This window comes from Mya arenaria, chromosome 10 (assembly GCF_026914265.1).
Source record: "Mya arenaria isolate MELC-2E11 chromosome 10, ASM2691426v1".
Lineage (NCBI taxonomy): Eukaryota > Metazoa > Mollusca > Bivalvia > Myida > Myidae > Mya > Mya arenaria.
The window spans coordinates 15246534-15269860 of record NC_069131.1 but is presented as its reverse complement, the minus strand read 5'-3'; the positions used below and the strand labels follow the sequence as shown (position 1 = coordinate 15269860).

Sequence of the window (23327 nt, the reverse complement as noted above, 5' to 3'; positions counted from 1 at the left end):
TCCTTTATTATTAAGTATGTAGAAGTATTTTCTCTGATGATGTATCTAAAATCATTTTGATGGAAAGTATTTACAATCAAAAAATCTTATTTGTGTAATAGGAATAAGTCTACATTTATTGATTAAATTGTAATACATTTATTGTTTCAACTTGAATGTCTAGGTTATTTTAGTCATTGGTATTATATGGGGTATTACTGTTGATATATCATATCTTACAATAATTTCATGAAGTTTTACTTTGTTCAATACAACTCAAAAACAACTGATGAAAAATTGTGTAAATTTGACCGAGTGGACTCATGCAACAGTTTCAGAAAGAATTACACTCATGCATTATGATGAACAAAATGTGCAAAATAACTGTTACAGTAAAAGTGAGCAGAGCAAATTTTGCTAAAATCAATATTGTGTTAAGCAAACCATTACAAAAACAAAGATGAGAAATAATGCTGGTCAATATCTTTTACAAATCAATAACAGAACTGTGATATGACATAAACAGTATACATTCTTTACTCAATACACACCATGAAACTGAATGTTACTGTTTAAATGAAGTTGAAAATATCCCTTATTGCTTATAAACTATTGCAAAAGAGCATAAAAAATCAAGAACAATCTGTAACAATTCAGATAACATAATTGTATAATATTGTTTTTCATTTCATTTCATTATGGAACCTCACTTTACTGTAATATCTGATTGTTAATGTTGTGTTATTATCAGTCTTCCATTTGGTAAAGTTACATAGTTATAATGAATTGTTTGTTAAACTGACATTTATTTATGTGTTAATGAATAAGAAATACAATCGTTGATAGATGTTCAAAGTGATATCCACAACTTACACTTTTGCCATTAAATGTATAGCACATGTTTTATGTAGTTTCTCCTATTGTTAAACATGTTAAACATGGACTTACAGCTACATAAAGTAAAAAAGTTTTTGTTTTTTTTCAATTCATCTATAGATAAATATAGCCAGTTAATGTCTTAAAGGAACCTGTTGTCTTCAATGCATATCCCTGTTGAGTAGCCTTGCATATTACATTCAATAATTGGTATTATCAAAGATATTAAAGCTGCACTCTCACAGATTGAACGTTTTGAAAACTATTATTTTTTATCTTGGAACGAGCCAATTTTTGAAAATCCATGGAAACAAGTTATGTAAGAATGCTGACAAAAATTAGATCGCAGAATCTTATATTTAAGTTTATAAAAATTAGATGTTTTCTGCTTGTTTCTTAAATAGTTAGTAACTGTTTAACTGAAATATGAAAATATACACGTACAACAATGACAAATGATTGACAGGGTGATTGTTCAAACAGCAAAGTGCCTTTGGGTAATATAATCCCTTTGGGTCCGCCCATTAACATCAACACCTTGGTTGTCCACTTGTGGCATGTCATCATCCTCGTATGTTTGGCGTCCATACACATCTCCATGCTCAAAACCAAAGTTGTGCAACATTGCACATGAGGCAACATAAACAGCCGCTCTGTCTGGTGTCGTTCTTATTCCGTATTTCAGTACTGCGAAGCGCCTCTTCAGCATTCCAAATGTTTGTTCTATGAGCACTCTGGTGCGGCACAAAGCTGTGTTGAATCTGAAAATATCAGAAATACTTAAAGGCTGCACAAGATTTACTTTTAATATCATTTCCCTGGATTGTGATCAATGATAAATGTCGTGAAATTTGCCAGCAATATTCACCAGTTTTATGACGTAAGCAGTTCATAATGCAGGACGTCAGCTGTCCATATTATAGGACGTCAACATTCCATATGATACTTCTGGGCAGGTCCGACTGACCAAAAAACTTGAAATGGACCACTGATGTCATTTATTTTTTATTAAAATGCATTGCTAAATAAACATTATGTGAACAAAAAAGAGACAGATGTATGAGATCATAATTATACAGGTAAAATATCATCTGATATTCACTGATGTGATAGAAAACAATTATCAATGAATATACTTGATTTTTTATCAATACCTTTCCTCCGACAGATTTCTAGGATTCGCATAGGGCGTCATGAGGTATTTTCGACATGGGTACCCACTGTCCCCAAGCAGCAGTCCATCAATTTGTCCTGCGAAGAGAAACATTCATATCACTTATCTGTAATACTTTTAAAAACCGACTTATTTTATATTCATATTTTGATGTTTTCACTTTGGTTCGTACATAAAAAAAAATTAAGAAAATTTCATTCAATATTTCATACAGTTCAGGACTGAAGTTGGTAATATCAGTAAACACACACACACAGTATCATAAATTTGTGAACCAATCGCAGAATCAGCAAATGTTATTAGCAAACAGGGTTACTGTATGTATGGAAGTATTCATGTTATCACATCATAAACCTGCAGCTTCATCTAAGTCAAATGCACTTACCAGTCTCCAACTTCTGGCACAAGATCCCCTCCGAGAACATTCGACTGTCATGCACAGATCCCGGCCATTTAGCAATAACATCAGTTATCCTGTAATTTGCATCACATACCATCTGAAAGATAACAAGTACAAGTTAGTGACCATATTTTCACCATTAGTAGATCCTAGATGAAGAATCCAAATATGATTTGTTTTGTTTCTTGACCAACAGTTTTTAATGTTAAAACAAGCTTCAACATAGGAACAAGTATTGGTTTCAGAAAAAGATTTCCAAAATGAATCGAAAACATATAAAATTAATATTTTCATACCTGTACATTCAGGGAATGATAGCCCTTTCTATTCACATAATCTGCCTCGTTGTCTGGTGGTGCCTGTATCTTGACATGAGTGCCATCAACTGCTCCAACTACATTTGGGAAACCTTGTATGGAAAAATACAAATTTTATCAAATACTGAATAGAAATATGATAGTTATTTCAAAAGTAAAAAACTTACCACACTTTACACACAAATCCTGTAATCCATTTATGGCACCTTCAGTACTATAAATTAGCTGGGTTGAATTGTTGAATTATCAGTAATTGACCAAAAACAACATAATTTTATTACATTGTTTCAAATCAAAAACTAATTAATATTAATCTGTACAGTAGCATAAACTTCTCATAATGGTACATTTATCCACCAGGCACAATCTTTAAAAACACACTCCAAGTTATGTTCCAGTCAATTGTAACCACGGCCCCCCTCCCCTGGTCTGGGGAATAGCTGGGACGTTGACTTTCGGTCCCGCCAACCAGGCTAAAATCTCCGCCCTACGGGGATGAACAGATGGTAAATCCCCGCCAAATGCCCCTGCATCCAAGGGATCCTAGGTAAGGCCCATTCACCGCTATATTTGAAGCGAAGACAAAACCACTGCATTCACCCGACACCGCGGGGCCACATGATAGGTAAAAACACGGTCAATTTCCCCGGCTATCCCCGGACCTCGGGGGCCGTGGTTACAATTGACTGGTGCATTAAAAAAATCCACAAACGTTACAACACAGAATGGCCACAAAAACAAATGTTTAAGTCCACATGCTTTGTCATCATAAATTTAGTGTCTTTGTTGTGATTGATTCTTTTAATAAATCCACAAATACGATATTGCTCATCATAACTTCAAAAAATAAACAGAAAGAAATCCAAATCAATAAAATGACATTTCCGTCTGAGTCACCTCAAAATATTTGGCTGTGAAATCAGCAAAGAAGTACATCAAAACAAGAAAAAGCCAAACTTACCGGCGACACTGTAAAACTTTCGTTTTACACTTTCAATTTCCAACCCCGTTGGAAATTTAACGTATCTGTTTAACAGTCCTGCAAGGATAACAGATACGGCATGAATTGCCTTGCCGACAGCCGACCTGGACACGCCATGAGCCTGTGCAATTACGATGTGATGCGCTCCGGTTGCAAAAAAACTGAAGGCAGCACAATACCGTCAGGAGAGGGGGGAGCGGGTTGCTCCTCATCGTCGCTGTACCGATCGTTGGCTCCACGATTCCAACTAATATCATGATTGAGTCCGGAAAAAATCTATATCTTTTCCGGACACTCTCTACATCTAAAATCTCTAAAGGGTTGTTTCTGTCGGTAAATACACGCGGTCGACGAGGCAACCTAAATCTACGATACCGGTAATATCTGTCAAGTTGTCTGTCCGCCATGACAGTTGAGATTTACTTCACGTGAGACAGCTACGTAGTAGACTCACGTTTTCAGACTCAGTCTCAATGATTTGAGTCAGAGTCTGAGTCTGAGTCTCTTTGTAAACACCGTTAAAAAAATAGAGTCTGTAATAAGTGAGTGTGAGTCCACGGTATACAAACAAATACTTACACTTATAACATCACATACCAGGTATACACAACAATAAAAGTTTGACTAGACTTATAAAATCACATTTTTAAAACACTTGAAGATTTTACCCTGTATCATCAAGCATCAATTAACAAATACTCACACTTATAACATCACATACCAGGTGTACAAAACGAATCAAAGTTTGACTAGAATTATATAAAAAAATCACATTTAAAAAACATGATTACACACTTGGAAGATTTTAACCTGTATCATTAAGCATCAATTAAACAACTGTTCTTTTCACTTAATAAATGACACGTTCATAGCTGAACCTTCTTGCATTGTTTCCAATGCTGAGCGCAACAGGGAGACAGACATTTCAAATGTTCTTGATGGACACGAGATGAAATAGGAGCATGGGATAACAGCACCCCCTCCTTTCTCGTTAAGTGCTGGCCAGGGAGGAAAGCTTGGACACAGTTCACCAGTTGTAATGGCGTAAATACTTCCCTCCTCGTCAAGAACTCTTCTGAAAAACCCTGCTAATATTCTTGGTACATGACCAATGGGAAGGCCGGTGTAACGTTGTAAAGTGACCCCCATAGAATAATGACCCCCCGGTCATTATTTTATATAAAATAATGACCATTTTCTATAAAATACTGACTCCCCTTATAAAATAATGACCCCCCGATTTTATCTGTAAAATATTGACCCCCCCCCCCCCACTTAGCCTGTTACTAACATATCTATATCAATTCAAGTCACTGTCGTGTTTCTATGGCTTTTATATTTGTTGTTGTTGTTTTTGCTTCTGGAGCCGCTGCATGTTACTGCTGCAGAAGCTGCTGTGTCTACATCTATTGAAATGAAATATAAAATTGCTTCCATTTGAATTTCATTTAAATTATCATCAATGTAATACAATATACATAAGTCGCTTTAACGTAGCTGTATATGATTCAACTTCAAAGACAACATTGTTCTACTTCATCTGACGTTAGATAGCCTTTGTTCATACCGTGGAGGCATTGCTTAAAACGAATGTGTTAAAAATGCAAGGCTTTGAGGAGCTATTTAAGCAGTCACTGTTCGTGCCATGACTTACATCAAAGTCCATGATGTCACTGAGCGGTGTTTTTTATGTTTTATGCAGACTGCATCATTTCTAAAAATAGTTCCTTTGATTTACCTCAGAAAAGCCGCTCGTTCAACATCAAAGAAAACGACAGCGACACCGAAAGCAGTTCTACGTAAACGCGTGTATATATAAAGGTCTGTGGTAAGCAGTCAGTCCAACCTTGCAGCATGGACGAGAAAGATTACACAGATGTTGTAGAGTTTGTAAAAAATGGGAAGTATCCCGTTTCTGTAAAAGACAAGAACAAAAAGAGGAATTTTCGTAGAAAGTGCAAACCTTTTATTTTTGATGACGGGTTGTATTATAAGAAAACCAGCTCATCAAAACGTTTGCAAGTTGTTAAGAAAGGGAAGACAGATGACATCATTCAGAGCATGCATGCATCAGATCACGGAGGACATTTGGGAGTTTCAAAAACGTAAGTTTGATATAATGATTTCATTATCATGACCAAAAAGGAACTTGTGATTCCTGTGAGCCTGTGTTAGATATGACATTTAAGATTATTTAAATTAGTACGAAAGCTGAATAACAAAAGCGTCAAAACGTGACTGAACTCGTAATAACGAGATAAATATCTCGTAAAAACGACTAAGTATCTCGTTATAACGAGACAACTATCTTGTTATTAGACTTGTACGGATTATGACGGACACGGACACTGAGAGCGAACAACCGACAGGCAGGGGATACTCTCAAAGTTATTTCATGCTTTAAAACAGTCATGTATGTATAAATAAGGCGTATCAGATGAGTCGTTTTACAAACTAACATTAAGCTCTAGATCTTTGTATCAGTTATGATTAATTTTCGATTATAATAACTGTAAATATATTGTGAGAACAGTCCGAACGCAATATTTTGGTTTTCGCTGACAAAACCATTATACTGAAAAAGGTAAAGAATATATAACGGTACTTGATTTTAAAGTTTATAATATAGGTGAACAGGTCTTTGGATCATTCCATTATTAGATAAAACTGAAATAAAGTGTTTTGTCTATATATTGTCCGCTTTTCATGCCAATAGTAAATGATACTGGTTTATTTTGATATGCAGTGTGCAATATTAAAGTATAGTCCGTTTAAAAAAGCTGATTATGAGATACGAGTTTATTGTCAATAAATAGGGGTGTAATGATCGGATGACTCCAGGTAAATGTTATTGTTTTGATAAGTATTTTATTTACTTGATGCATTAGCATATTCACTTTAATTTAATTGTCCTCTAAAATGCTCTGTACTTAATGAAATTACAGATATTAATTTCTCATATAGAGTCGCTGGCCCAGTGGTATCGTTCAGATCTATGACGATAGCGGTTGTGGGTTCGAACCTCAAGTGAGGAAGTTTTTTTTATGCCCCCCCCCCCCCCCACAAAGTGGGAGGCATATAGTGATTGCACTGTCTGTCCGTTCGTCCGTTCGTTCGTTCGTCCGTCCGTCCGTCCCGTTTCGTGTCTTCGTCATAACTTCTTAACTGTTGAATGGATTCGAATCAAACTTCACAGAATTGTAAAGCACCATGAGAAGGTGTGTCGCGTCCAACTCTCAGTTCCCCAGGTCCAAGGTCAAGGTCACACTTAAAGGTCAAAGTTCAAATCTTTCGTGTCTTGGCCATAACTTCTTTACTATTGAATGGATTTGAATCAAACTTCACAGAATTGTAAAGCACCATGAGACGGTGTGTCGCATCCAACTCTCGGGTCCCCCAGGTCCAAGGTCAAGGTCACACTTAAAGGTCAAAGTTCAATTTTTTCGTGTCTCAGCCATAACTTCTTTACTATTGAATGGATTTGAATCAAACTTCACAGAATTGCAAATTTTGAGTTCAAACATTTCAAGGTCAAGGTCATCCTTCAAGGTCAAAGGTCAAATTAAGGTCAATGTGCTAGGGGGGCATTTGTCTCTTACAGTGACAGCTCTTGTTATTTCATTTTTGGAAAGAATTACATAGTTTGTATTTAGTAATGTTATGTAAAAATCTAAATCACGAGAACCTCACTTATCTCGATTTTGCATGTATAATTCAAATAAGGTCCGAGTACACATAATAAGTAGACAGTATCCTCCAAGTAAACTATAAGAATGCCAGGAAAGTATTTGAATTCCGCCGAAAAGGAAAAGGTTGTATCTGTGCACTTATGAGGATCGAACCCATGATCATAACATGTGTAGTGTTCCGCATTCTTCCATTATACCACTACGCCACAGTCATTGAAAGTTGCTTATGTAAACTCAAAACTAATTCTAATAATTCTATCGTCATTTAGAACATTTAGAACAACATGTATTGGATTTCAACTTGTCTCAGGTGCATCCATGGCTAGCTTTATTTTTAGTAATGATACTACAGTGAAACTTGTAATAGGTGACTTTCCGTGAGACCTTAACAAAAAGGTCACGTATGACTGGGAGTCTTTTAATTCAGGTCCACTAACGTCAAGTGTTTCAATTTATTATTTGTTCTTGTAAATCCTGATGCCTGTCTTTTTCTTGGATTATGGTATTTAAATTGATATAAGATATTCCCTATTTAGAATATGTATACGTATTTGCATTATTATTTGTCTAATTCCTTTTTACTTGTTTTGCAAGCCATTTTGTCTGCCGTGATATCATATTACTGCACATCGGTTGAGTTTTCAAATCCCGCGTTTATTCATCGGGTAATGGATAGGTTTATATGAGATTATATTTCCATCATATTTTATTATTGTTTGGTAATACTAAAAGGAGCAGGGATTTTGAAATTTCGAAATTTTAATTAGGTTGGTAGCTCCAATTCGATTTTCTCACAAGAAAAGTTGTTCGTACGGATTATATAAAATGAACTCGTGCATCCACAGATCGTCCAATTTTGGACATATTAGAAGTTATGGTTAAATTGACTTAACTCAGATAATAAAAGAGAAAAATAAACATTTTTGCCATAGCACACAGTAAAGTTAACACGCTGGTAAGAAATCCAAGATCCGAAGCGCTATATGTTAATGACTGAAAAATGCATGAAATTCGTTTAATTAAGCCATATTATCATCACGGGGTGCAAACATTACGGTCGTTTGTGGCGTCAGACAGGGAGTCTTTTAATTCAGTCAGTGACTTTATATAGATTTTTTTACGTCAGGCGGTCGTAAACAGGGTCGTATACGGCAGGAAGTTGTCTAAATCAGTGAGTCGCTAAGGCAAGGTTGACTGTATTTTGGTAACTTATCTGGACTAATAGTTATGTTTGCTTTGTTTCAGATGGGAAAAGATTTCGACTAGGTTTTACTGGAAAGGATGTTTCGAAGATGTACACACGTTTATACAGAACTGCGACAACTGTCAAAGAAAGGTGAACCTGAAGAAAGCAAAGAAGCCACTGCGACCTATCACAGTTCCCGCCGAGGCTTTCAAGCAAGTGGGCATGGACCTTATAGGTCCTCTAGAAACCTCTTATCAGGGTAAGTTTTGTCTGTCGGTTTGTTGGGCTGCTTTGGTAGACCCTGGTGACTTTGACTCGTAGACAATATATGTCGGGGCATTGTGGTGCCGCATAGCGGTGTTGCTGCATAAAGATGGTCAAACAAAATTATGCGGCGATTTTCAACGCATGCAGAGGGCATGTTTAGGCGGCAGAAAGGCCCCCTTTCGCCGCATAAAGAAACCCATTAAAACATAAACGATAATTACTAGTTACTTCTATGAAGTTTCAACCAGACCAGGATCTAGTTTTATGTACTCACTCTCTCTTCCTCTGAAAAAGTCTTAAGTTCCGAAGGTCATTCCATCTTAAGTGGGGGCATATTTTATTCACTATACATTATATAGGGAAAAAAATTGTGAACGCAACTTCTCCTACACCGCTTGGTGGATTTTGTTCAAACTTTCACAGATGATCAACCTTAATGTGTAGATGATCGTAAAGACAGGAATTTTGGCTGTGATTGGTTTTAGCAAAATTATGGCCTTTTGATGTTTTATTCACTATACATTATATATGGAAAAAAAATTGTGAACGCAACTCCTCCTACACCGCTTGGGGGATTTTGTTCAAACTTTCACAGATGATCAACCTTAATATGTTGATGATCGTACAGACAGGAATTTTTGCTGCGTTTAGTCTTAGCAGAATTATGGCCCTTTGTTGTTTTATTCACTATACATTATATAAGGAAATATTTGTGAAGTAATAATTTTGGTATTAATATACTTATTAATTTCATATTTGAACACAACAAAGCTTTGAACTGGACCTTCAAAAAATTAATATGAAGATAACCTTGGCCTCTGAATGACCTTGACCTTCAAATTTAAAGCCTCATAAGGCCTTTGTGTTTGGAGTGGCTGCCACTATTTTTGTGACTAAAGTATACTAAAGAAATTATATATTTTTCAAGTTAAATTATATAAGAAATAACTGTTTTCTTAAAGCTTTTTAACAGATTTGTATATCCAATAAGCATTATAAGGAAAACAAAATATTTTATTACCTCCCTTAATTCTTTTTACTATATGTTTACATGTAGGATAATTAAAAGTGAGTGTTTCTTTACGTTTTATTGTTGACATTCCCTATTTAGACAAATGTTAAACCCATTTTTAACATAAAAATAAAAGCCTTATGGGACTTTAAAGTTTGAAATTTCCCAAAAGTGACTAAAACTTTGCTATTTATTTATTAGTTTTCTTCATGCTTGAGCACAACAACCTTTTTAAGACAAACTTAATATGCGCTAAAGATCAAATGATATAACATGTTACTAAGCATCATGTAGGGGTGCACCAGTGTCCTATGGACACATATCTAGTTGTTTTATGCGTGGCATGTCGCCGCATAAAGGTGGTCACCCTCTATATGCGTTGAAAATCACCGCATAAACGAGTCCGACCACCTTTATGCGGCAACACCGCTATGCGGCACCACAGGGCATAATAATGTTATGACCCCCGTAATAATACTATGACTGGGGGTCATAATACTATGACCGGGGGTCATAATACTATGACCGGGGGTCATAATACTGTGACCGGGGGTCATAATACTATGACCGGGGGGTCATAATACTGTGACCGGGGGTCATAATATTACGACTCCTCCACACATAGGAAAATGAGTCTCACACAAACCACTATATGAGGGTTATTTTCTGTGTGAGGCAGAGTCATAATATTGTGCCCCCGGTCATAAACTGTGACTGGGGGTCATAATTTTACATCTCCCCTACACATAGAAAACGCCCTTCACATAGTACCAACGGTTGCACTGCTCATTTTTAGTCACTATTATGCATAAAAGTAATGATGCGACTCATATTTCTATAAGGATCAGTTTGCTAAGTTACAATATACTTATATTGATAAAATCACCATGTCCAGTCTTCACGTGGTTTGACGGTGAAGTTAATGCTAAATGATGGTGGAAAACAACCTACTGGGTATTTCACCTCTGTACCACCGTACTCATTTGAAACGTTGTAATACATTGTAGTCAGTTTAACTTGAGATTTTTAGTTACTGGAGCGGTAGAGACGTATCGGTAATGCACCTGTTGAGTGGTGGTAAACTGAAATAGATTTTACGCAGTTTACGATTAGTTACAAGCAAAGCGACCGCCCATGTGAAACAGGGCCATGTGCGAAAGCAACTGCATTTCTTTTTAAGCACTGTAAATATATGTCGTATTTTTACGGGAAAACCATAGTTTATTAAATTAAATTTTGATAGTTCTGTATTTTTACGGGAAAACCATAGTTTATTAAATTAAATTTTGATAGTTCTGTAACTTAAACGCCGTCGACGGTTGCCAGCTGATATGTCAATGTACCAGCTGTTTATGACCTGTCAGTCAAATATGATCAGGCTTATTAGTCCCCTACGAGGACTATAGGAATGCCCTCCGTCAGTCTGTCCGTCCGTCCGTCTGTCCGTCCGTCCGTCCGAAAATCTGGATCCCGCGATATCTTCAAAATACTTAAAAAAAATTCATGAAACTTGGAATAGTGATAAAGGGCAATATGGAGATTATGCACGTCTTTTTATTTATTTATTTTTTTCGTTTTTGCGTCCGTCTGTCTGTCTGCTTTAAAAAACATTCAACACATCTTTAACCTAACTGGATTCCACTATATCTCCAAAAGTACATTGAATTTTTTTATGGAACTCCCCTACCGGTGTAACCGAGATAGGATTGCCCTCCGTCCGTCTGTCCCGTCTGTCCGTCCGTCCAAATTTTGTTTCCGGGCTATTTCTTGAAGACTATTGGCCAGATTTCAATTATTTTTTTTAAGAGTTATAGCATTTGACTAGCAATTTGCAATTTTCAAGCGAAATGAATGGGGGATTTTTTTCTTAAAGTAGTTTGTATAGAACATATCAACTGTAAACTTGAGAAAGATATTATTAAGAAACAGAGTAGTGCTTTTTTATTTTCCTTCCATTTTTGTCGAGCCCACCTTCGGTGAACTCGACCCTTAGTCGCCAGGTTTTGATGTTCGCTATATGTGCGTGCATGTGTCCGTCCTGATTTTTACGGACCATAACTCCAATTTGAATGAAAATGGAGGAATTTCTGTAAAAACTTCACACAAGTGATCACCTCCATGAGTTCTAGTTCTGCGCGCATGAACTGGGTTTATGGGTCAAAGGTAAAGGTCTTCTTAGAGATCACTGATAAATGCTTGTGCAGGGCATATCTGGTAACTGCATGAAGAGATTTTTTTTACTATAACTTCACACAAATGTTAACTACCATGAGATCTAGTGTCGCACGCATCAACCAGGTCTCCAGTTAAAGGTAAAGATAACAGAGGTCATTAGAAGTGCTTTTCTAGAGGATATCCTATATGCATGAGGGAATTTTTATGCAACATCTTAAAACTGCGATGCTGGCCCGTAGACATGCAGAATGAAATTCTAGTTTCTATGCAAACTCAAACTTGAAAAGAAACATCTATCGGCTGGGGATATACTAGTATTGTCTTTGACAATGCATCGTTGATTAAAATAAGTATTGTAAAATGCTTACATTTATACATTTCAGGAAACAAGTACATTGTCGTTATAACAGAATATTTGACAAAATGGGTAGAGGCAGAAGGGATTCCAGACAAGTCATCTGAAACTGTACTATCAGTATTCACAAAGTTTGTCACGACACATGGTTGCCCCAGCGTATTAATAACGGATCAGGGGAGAGAATTCTGCAACGACTTGAATGAAAAGTTTTGCAAGCAGTTTGGGATAGAACATAGAATTGCATCAGCATATCACCCACAAACAGGAGGACATACTGAAAGATTTAACAGGACTTTGTGCGATATGCTTGTGCACAGTGTAGATTTGTCGCAGAAAAATTGGGACATTAAGTTACCATACGTACTGTTTGCCTATAGAACGTCTAAACATGAGTCGACGAAACAAACACCATTCTATCTTGTGTTTGGAAGGCACGCACGCTTACCAATAGAACTAGACTTAGCAATGCAATCGGATGATAACCAAGACTCTGAATTGTCACTAAAGGAAAGAATAGACTCGTTCATTAAACTGTCGTGCAACAGAAAAGAAGCATCGTCCAATATTAAAACGGCACAATCGAAGCAGAAGAAATATTACGATTCTTCACTACCTAAAGACGATACAGCAGGTTTTGAAGTCGGCGACCAAGTCCTTCTTCATAACACCAGAAAATTGACGAGAAAAGGAGGGAAATTGGGTCTAAAATGGAAAGGACCATTCAAAATAACAAAAGTAACTGGAAAAGGCACTTATTTCCTAGAAGGAATGAAAACAAGTGTAAGTGGGAACAGACTGAATCGCTATAGGCAGAGTAATGACGATGCTGCTACAGATAACACAGAAAAGCGACCAACTGAAGGTCCAAAAGATGACCACAGTCTAATAAACAAAGAAACAGGAACCCAAGCAAACGAGAAAGCGTTTGAAAGACCTGCAAAAAGAAACGATAAATCTGACGACTGCAATCTCCCTCCAAAAAAGAGAAGAGTATCGCGAGAAGATGTTGCAACACAACCTACCAATTCTACAGAATCTACTAATCAAGAACCCCAACCATTTCAATTCAGACCATCTAATCAAGAATGGCAGGAACAAATCTCGAGTGTATTTAAGTCGGCAGTCAAAAACACGTATGCATCCGGTCCAGACAAATATATACGACGAGACGCCAAACCTACTAAAACTGTAAACATGCGTGGGGATGGCAATTGTTTGTTTAGAACATTCAGTTATTTAGTTTTTGGCGTACAAACACACCATAGCTTGATAAGGCAAGCGATTGTTGACTTCATGAAAGAAAACGAAACTCTAATGAAAGGCATTACACGTGATTCGGTTTCCAGATATCTAGACACGTCAATGATGGCCTCCGAAAAACACTTGGGGAACAGAAGTGGAGATATTTGCTTTTGCAACTCTCACCAGAAGCGTTGTGTATGTTTATTCACAGTATGGCAGTAAGGAACAGTGGCGTTGGTTAGAATACAAACCGTTAGGCCTCATTGGTGGTAATTTAAGGGGTCGAGCAGTGTACATTCAGAATTCCAGCGACCATTTTGTCCCGGTGCTAGAGGTAGATGGCGAAGAGTTCTCAAGAAAGCCATACAAACGAATTCGGAACCACATTCCAGAAAGATACCACGCCCTTATAAGTGATGACATATTAGATGCTGCTTTAGTGAATTGTTACGCAGACGAAGCCTTGCTATTAAAACTTGACAAAAGTGTAAAGACTGTATATGTGAAGGCTTTTACTAACACGCCTTACAATGTAGAAGGGCTGCGTGGGTTATCTGACGAGGTGGATGCAAATATTTTCAATATAGTATGTGACTGGAGCGATGTCGAAAACATACTTAATTGATAAGTGACACGTGCAAGAATAAATCAACAACTCAGTGGAGAACGATACAATTTATGCTAAATTTGGTTTAACATATTGCATCTGATGAGCATAACAATGCGTGCTAAATATACCTTGTGTGATTTACTAACTAAAATAATAGCTTAAGATATAAACATATGTGACATGTAGTTTTACCAAAGCACAGGTCAACACCCTGGGACGTTTTGTTGGATTCGCCTCTATATTCCATACAGTTTTAAATAAAAAGTCCTTTCGTTTATGAAATTGTCCTTATTATATACCGAACAACACTCCCGAACCACGGATATATAGGATCTCACATGAGTTGTCATATGATATAAGATTTTATTAAACGAGCTCAAGAAAATGTTACATAGCGAGCCTCGGGCGAGCTTTATAACATTTTCTTGAACGAGTTTAATAAAATATTATATTTTTTGACAACGAATGTGAGATTCGTTTTATCACATGACTTAAAACATAAAAATAAAACATATAAAATAAACCCTTTTTAACGCTATGAGTACGCACGCTTTTCACGCCTTTTTTCTATATGGAATGTATTGGCGGAAATGAGTCACGTCAAAGTTATATTACACGTGTTAAATATAAAGAAATTCGTAATGATTATATTACATGAAAAACAAGCGATGTCATGTGATAAAATCAGATCTAGCAAATTCAACGATAATGCTACCAAGACCCGTATCTATATTCACACAAAAGTAAAAACACTCTAGAGGCCACATTTTTATATGAATCTTTATAAAATTTGGTCAGAATGCTAGTTAATTCGAGTGAGTTTAAAACTGAGTCATATTAGGTCAAAATTAGAAGTATGTCCGTCCGTCTGTCCGTTTGTCCGTCCGTCCGTCTGTCTGTCTGTCTTCCGGTAATGTCAAACACCCCCGGGGACGTAGACATGGTTGCGCGTCAAAATCGCAAGAAGGTTTAAAGAGTAGTTTAAAAAGATTTAAAAGAATGTTTAAAAGGGTTAACTAGAAATACATTCTGCATGCCCACGGGCAGATGTCGAGCCCGCTTTGTAGGTTTAAATTTTCACAGAAAGATTCATAATGGACATTTGTGAAGATGAAAGAATGATAATGACCTTGACCTTTGATATTGTGACCCCAAAAACAATAGGGGTCATTTACTCAATATGGGTGATCATCCTATCAGGTTTGGCAGCTGAAGGTTGAACAATAATTAAGTTATTGAGCGGAAACCGTTTTCAGTTTTAAGGTCTATGTAACCTTGAACTTGTTATTTGACATTTGACCTCTAAGTGTGACCTTGACCTTTGCCACAGAGACATAATTTTTTCGCGCGACACACCGCCTTGCCATGGAGAACATTTATGCCAAATTATATTAAAATCCCTCCATCCATATAGAAGTTATGCTCCGGACACGGATTTTGCGCCGACTCCAAGTGTGACCTTGACCTTTGACGAGCGGATCTGGGTGGTGTGCGCGACACGTCTTCTAATTAAGGTTAAAATATATCTCAAGTTAATGTTAAATTCCTTCAAAAAATGAGCGAGATATTTCGTCACGCAATCTGATTGGCACATACGAAATAAACAAGTCTCCGTGACGTCATATGGGCTGGCCACCGCTCTTCCGAATAACGGACGCGATCGTCGTGTTAATAAGATGCAATCGATTTTCTTAGAAGATAATCCAATAAATCGACTATTATTCTTTTGATATAAGTAGAAATAATATAAATGATAATATAAATATAAGAAATGAACGCCTTCTCGCTATAGTTCAACGGGTATATGAATACAACAAGTAGCGTGCATAGTTAACGTAAACCCCTTCGGGGTTTACGAACTATGCACGAGACTTGTTGTATTCATATAATCGTGAACCGACGCGAGAAGGCGTTCATTTCTTAAATATAGCTGCACTGAACTGCTCAGGGGTAGGGAGGAGGGCAACAGTAAGTGGTAGGTTGTTCCAATGGTACACAGTCCTGGGGAAGAAAGAACATTTATGATAATAAGAGGTTGCTGTAATTAACCTGTAACTCAGATCTTTTGCATGAATTGCTTATCCTTTTTGTGCTAAATGATTTCTAAAACCACTTTTCGAATGGTCATGAAAAGAAAAAAGGGATAATATTTTTAAGTCATTCATCATTGCTAGTTCCATTAATCTGTGTGGGACGTTTAATCACTATACAACTTTGATGACTACGAAAATGATTCAAATCACTAACAAACACTTGTCACTTACAGTGCACTTACAGTGATTCTGCTTGTATAATTAATAATTATTTAATTTCAATCGCAGAGAGGTTTATATAGTTGACTCCTAATCCAGTTGCACAGATTCGATTCTTAGGCGAGGAAGCTATCGAAGTATGTTACATCAGATCAGGATTAGACGAGTTCTGGTAAGAAGTCCAACGATACTAGATTGAAATCCAGCCACCCTCGCCCCCTGAAAACTAGCTAGTTCTGTGATTATAAATATTTTTGATTGTTGATATTCAAACAGGCCGTAAATTACAACAAGTAGTTGCGTATTTTGTTGATGGAACGTTCCTATGCAGTCCATCGCCTATGTTTTAAATGATAAACTGAGCAGCGCACAGTTTGTATGCCTGTCACCCATACACGACCCTGGTAGGCGTCGAACTCACAACGGTGAGGGGCAAGTGATTCTCGGTCGGAGACTTTAACCATTTTTTCTTTCCACACAAATAGGCATCGGTAGTGGTAATCCCTGAAGCTTGGATCAATTCCATCTAACTGCGGTCAAAAAAAAACGTGCAGTATGGACGCATGCACGGACGGGTGCCATCTCTCCTCCGATGTCTATGGATGAAGATAATTATGTTGTGCAAGTGTACCTTAGATAGGTTAGGTCAAGGTTTGGATTGGGGGGGGGGTCCTTATTCTATAGGGGGTCACATTTCTACGTGAGGGGTCATTTTTCTACGTGTGAGGAGTCATAATATAATGACCCCCCAGTCATAATATAATGACCCCCCGGTCAATATTTTATATAAAATAATGACCGGGGGTCATTATTTTATATAAAATAATGACCGGGGGGTCATTATTCTATGGGGGTCACTTTACAACGTTACACCGGCAATGTCGGATAATTTCAATTGTCTACTTTGGTCTGTAACCATGTCATGAATATGTTCATTAAATGTCTCAAGGTCTGGCAGCCACAAAAGACATGCCTCTTTGTCTACGATGTTAGTGTATTCACAGTCCACCCTAAGTTTAGTAGGCGGATCCGTAATTGGTGGCTTGATCTTGTAGACATGGTATCCCTTAATAACACTTTTCTCCAACACAATGGTCTTCAACAAAGTAGCATCAGTTATGCCTGAAGGACCAGGAACTGGCTCACTGGTTTTTACCTGAAACAGAAAGTATTTAATTGATCAAAATTAAATTAGGTATATTCACTTAATTTTATGTTTTTAGTAGGAAATTGAATTTGAATATCACAAAACAGGATAAGTGTATTTGTTTTTAAGATTCACTATATTTACAAATGTACATGTATATGAATTTCAAGGCAGTTACAGATGAACAAAATATTAATGTGCAAGATGTACTGGTAATTATTAGAAACATCAACTAAATCAACTTCTCCAGAAAGCGGCCTGTGTAAATAACCATAGGATACACCATAAAGTTCTGAAGATTTTCTTATAGACTTTACCTTTTTCGATTGCGATAATGGCTCGCCTACATCTCAGGGCTTTCCTGGGGGATCCACTTTGGTTTTCCTATTTCTGAAAATAACAATTCAACTAAATTACATGTATTTCAAGACACAATACTAAGTTCAAGTAAATAAGTTGTTTTTTAAAGCTTATAATTTTCAATCCAAAGTTCCATTAAACAAAACTATCATAGATATATCCTGGATATGTCTAAATGATCATTTAAATAATTCACTTGAACATTAAAATGAAAATAAGCATAAATATTCCATTTCTTTTGAAAAATACAACACATAAAAGCTGTTTGACAGCTCAAAATACATTTGAGAAAATCCCCCATTGAATATCAATTTGGGAGTCACGTGATTCGTAACTACCTGAACGATCAATATCATATCGTAACATGTGGCAATTTACACAGGCGACCGATATAATATTGGCTTATTTTGGGTCATAAAGGACATATTTGTGAACATTTTGATGTACAAATATGATGCATTTAAACAATACTTACTGGTAAGACTCCGATGTTTTCATTGAAACGCCATAATTTTCCCGTACTTTTTAAAGAGCGAGTGCGCATGTCCGATTGTCTGACACAAAAAAATAGGTCACGAAAGTAGCAATTTGTAAACAAATAATTGTTTGAATTCTTTAAAAAGGTTAACTCTTCCAATATCAACTAACTGTTTAGAACAATTTTTATTACAATTTTCATAATTGATTGTTTTTACCTGCTTTGATCCGGAACTAACCAAGATCCGGAATACCCCAAACAACTGCATGTGTGTTTGCCGTACTAATAGTAATTGAATGCGCATAATGATTTTATCACGATCAAACCTCTGATGAATGAGAATGGTTTTCCCATGCAGGTACAAAAACAGTTGAATTTCATGTTATTGAAAATCATGGATTAGACCATTGACTCTTATTGTTTCAAAAGAAACGTGTGTATATTTTTGGTATAATTTAGTTTGTACTGGAGCCAGTGGAGGGTAAGTTTGTGAAAACCAGAATTTCTATATTCATACAAAAAAAAGAAACAGGTATACGGGTTAGATTATTTGATACTGCGCAAACACGAAGTCGGTAAGGTAAACTCTTCTTTATCAGGCGATGTGTAATAAAACATCAAAGACATGTATTTAAAAAAAAAATAAACGAGCAACGAAAAATGACGTTTTAAACGAATTTAAAATAAAAAACGTAAAACAAGAGAAAGAAAAATCTATGTGCGTGAACGTTTCCACAAGACGCACTTGAGGTTGAAATTTCATAGCGGTAAACGAAGAATTGATGAAAAATCTGTTATTGTAGCTGGAACGCAAACAAATGACAGACGTCTCAATATTGACGTCAGTGGTATATTTTGAAGGCTCGTAGCTTCAAAACTGTTCCGAATATTTAAAAAGTAAAACTTGTTAAAGATAACTCAACAATTCCTTGACGTATGGTCATCATACTTGACATGAAGGTTGGGCCTGACCAATAGATGTCCCCTATTGATTTAAGGGCTCATCGGGTCAAAGGTCAAGGTCATAGTGATCTTTAATGATAAAATAATTTTAAAGCTTGTCCGAGTGATAACTCAACAATGCCTAGACCTATGGTCATCAAACTTGACATGGAAGTTGGGCCTGACCAGTAGTTATTCCCTATCGTTTTTGGGGGTCATTGGGCCAAAGGTCAAAGTCACAGTGGCACTCAAACCTAACTTGGAGGTTGGGTCTGAAAAGTAGATGACCCCTTTTGATTTTGGAAGTCATCGGAACAAAAGTAAAAGTCTCAGTGACCTTGAATGATAAAGGGTTGTCTGAGCGATCCCTGCATAATGCCTGCACTCACGGCCCATAAACTTGACTTGGAGGTTGGGCCTGACCAGTAGATGATCCCTTTTGATTTTAAGGGTCATAGGTCCAAAGGTCAAGGTCACACTAACCTTTAATGATAAAAGGTTGTCCGAGTGATAACTCGACAATGCTTGCACCCATTGCCCTCACACTTGACTTTGAGGTTGGGCCTGACCAGTAGATGATCCCTATTGATTTTAGAGGTCATCGGTCAAAGGTAAACATCAGTGACCTTTAAGGCAAACTTAACAATTCATTGACCTATGATCGTCAGACTAGACATGAAGGTTTGCCCTGACTAGTAGATGACCCCCTTTTGGTTTGGGGGGGGGGTCATCGGGCTAGAGTTCAAGGCCACGGTGACCTTTCTCTCAGTGAAATGTCAACAATGCCTGGACCTATGATCTTCAAACTTGACATGGAGGCATGGAGGCTGGGCCTGACCAGTAGATGACCCCTATTGATTTTAGGAGTTATCAGATCAAAGATCAAGGTCACAGTGACCTTGAACGAAAAAAGCTTGTCTGTGTGCTTACTTGACGATGCCTGCAGCCATGGCCCTCAAACTTAACATATAGTTTTTTTGTGACCAGCTGATGACTCCTATGGAGTCAAAGGTCATAGTCATAACACACTCTATCCTCACACTTTGAATGATCATAATCTTAAAACTGCCACAAGGGCATGCAATGTCAGTGACAAATCAGCTATCATTTCGGTCCATGCATATATATTTCATTCAATTGTCCATATAATCCTGACAACATATGGCGCTCAGGGGGGGGGGGGGGGGGGGGGGGGCGGGGGGCATAATGTATGACAAACATCTCTTGTCACAACATGTTTTCCATACACTCTTCAGATTTGAGATTTAATAGTATACCTTTGAAAAGAATGCAACTTTGTTTGCTGCTGACACAACCATATTGTAAGTTATATTCACGAATGCATATATCGTCATTGATTTGTCCTTTTTTCCGTCGCAAAGTCAACTTTTATGAAAACAATGATATAACTTTAAAATAAAGGTATACTTTTAGGTAAGATAGACCACGGTGAATCCTTGTTTGATGCCGCTCTAAGAGAGACCAAAGAAGAGACTGGATTCACTGTACCACCACTCAAACTCTATAAAGACTTCCACAACACCGTCCATTACCAACGGAATGGGGTACCAAAGAAAATAGACTTCTGGCTAGCAGAACTACCTGATGATATTGAAGTGAAGCTCTCTGATGAGCACATCGACAAGAAGTGGTTAAAAGTCACGGAAGCTGTTGAATATGTTCGATATAAAGAAGTGGGAGGAGTCCTAGAAAAAGCTGATGTGTTCATACAAAAAAACATTCCAAAAAAATAGCCATTGGCACTAGCTTCCAATGTTAGGAGATGCCGAACTAAACATTCTAGTAAATGAAACTTAAAGGAATATTCTCGTCAAATTGATTTGTATAACGAAATAAAAAGGAAGTTGAACTATAGGCCTAGTGGGCGCTCCTTTTGTAACTAAATTCTTACAACCTGATAGCAACAATTGTTTACAACAGCATTAACTTTGTTTTAAAGTGTGATCATCTGATTTGTTACAATAAATTGTAAGCTACTGTATTGACTTGACTTGTATACGAATACTTGTTACAGTATTTCGGGAGACGTAAATAGTTCCACATATCATCGGCATCTTTGCTACATAAATACGTTAAAATTACGCAAGAACCGTGGGATAATCGACTTACAAAGTCTTTTTAGAAATAAAATGAAATATACAGAAGTGTTTTGGTGTAAATCGGACCTACAAGGCAACATTCTTTGATCTCATCAGTCAACTGTTATATGAGTAATTGAATGCGTTATGTGTATTACTTATATTTCTTAATTAATGTACAGCTGTTCGCAACATCGATAACGAAGCTAACATATGTCGGACTAGAATACAAAGACAATTGACACCTTGATAAATATGATACTTGTATTGAGTGATCATTTGCATGCTGAAACAAAAAATGCTCCATCTGTAATTTAATAGCATAGCGTGTCTGGGGCGGCAATGAATTATAGTTCTCTGCCTGTTTGGAGCATGACGGAAGACCGATAGCTGGTTTCGCACAGTTCCAGTGTATTTCTTTTTAATAACTATACACCAGTTAATAAGATTAAATGCGTTGTTCACAACGATATCAACTTTAGGTAATTGTTGGACAATTTTCTTTTTGTCTTGCACTTGCATCATGTGCATGGTGTCAAGTCCTTTAAAGACAGTTAGATGACCTGAAGGTATATTTCATTGATAAGGAAGGGCTCGTCGCTACGATTACTGCGCACATTCTAAGTCATTGAAATGCTACTGCAGGTCATCTAACTATTATAAATACTTAGAGTCATTCTAAGCAGTAATAACAATAAACATTTGGTGAATATGTAGACGCGTAACTACAAATTAATTCAAATATATGGAGATCAAATATGGTAAATAGCACAAATTTGCAGCTTGGTTTCATGTTCAATCTTTAAGTTTGTAGGAATTAGGATGGATATGATATTGTTTAAAAGATCAAATATCTTCATTGAAAGAATCACACTTAAACAAGACTTTAGATATGAAAATCGTTAGCATTAAGGTGTATTTCACAGAAGGCACATAATCTTCGATTACTTTTAATACCAAAATGCTCCCGTTCTGTAGGCATGGAATGGTTCATAGTATTAATTTATAAAACAATTTTCTCCACTATATAAAAGACATTTTAGATAATTAACATATACAGTTCTTACAAAATTGGTCATATTTTTTTTTTTACAAAAACTTTAAAGTGGTAAATATTGTCGCCATAGTGTGGTTAATGAAATATTCAGACACCCCTAACTTATCTAATGTTTTTTCACAAAAGCGGTCTATGGAGGAACAAGAGTTGCATCACTGCGTCAAGAAAATGTAGTTTTATAAAAAAATATTACAAATTTTGTCTGTTTGTGAATGCAGTTACTTGGCCAAATGCAAATAATTCTAAAGTGTATTGGGATGATAATTACGGGACTAATACCCAACTCTCCATACACCATACCATACGGAGTTGATGATTTTATACCCAGAATTAAAACACCAAACTTCACTATCTTATAAAAAGTAGTGGGCAATCTTTGAATCCGATAAATACTATTATAATATTATTCGGAGAACAAGTTTTCGAGGTGTATAACTCAAAAGAACATCGATCACATAGCATGTCTATTAGCCGTGCTTTCGTTTTAATAACAAAGTAAACACTGTTAGTGAAATGCACACCAAGGTATCAGAAATCATTTACTTATTCCAATTTCATGTCTTAAAAAGTATCATTCAGCATCAAAGATTTAGTTTACGTTATACGAATATAATAGTTTTTGTTTGAGCTTCATTAACATTGAGATATCACATAAACATTTATCATACTTCACATCAAGTGATTTTTGTATTTCATCTTGACCAATAGCTAATATGACTGTTTCA

The 23327-nt window shown here is 36.6% G+C and overlaps 1 protein-coding gene and 1 pseudogene across 1 annotated transcript in view; one reads left to right on the top strand and one right to left on the bottom strand.

The window, feature by feature from the left end:
* LOC128206964 (bis(5'-nucleosyl)-tetraphosphatase [asymmetrical]-like) overlaps positions 1-21446 on the top strand; it is a 31257-nt gene extending 9811 nt beyond the window's left edge. The window contains exon 2 of the mRNA XM_052909718.1: positions 20881-21446. Within this exon, the coding sequence (XP_052765678.1) occupies positions 20881-21200 (320 nt within the window). The 3' untranslated portion in view covers positions 21201-21446. The remainder of the gene's footprint in view (positions 1-20880) is intronic.
* LOC128206962 (putative nuclease HARBI1) lies at positions 1250-4208 on the bottom strand (annotated as a pseudogene).
* Positions 21447-23327: the final 1881 nt, after the last annotated feature.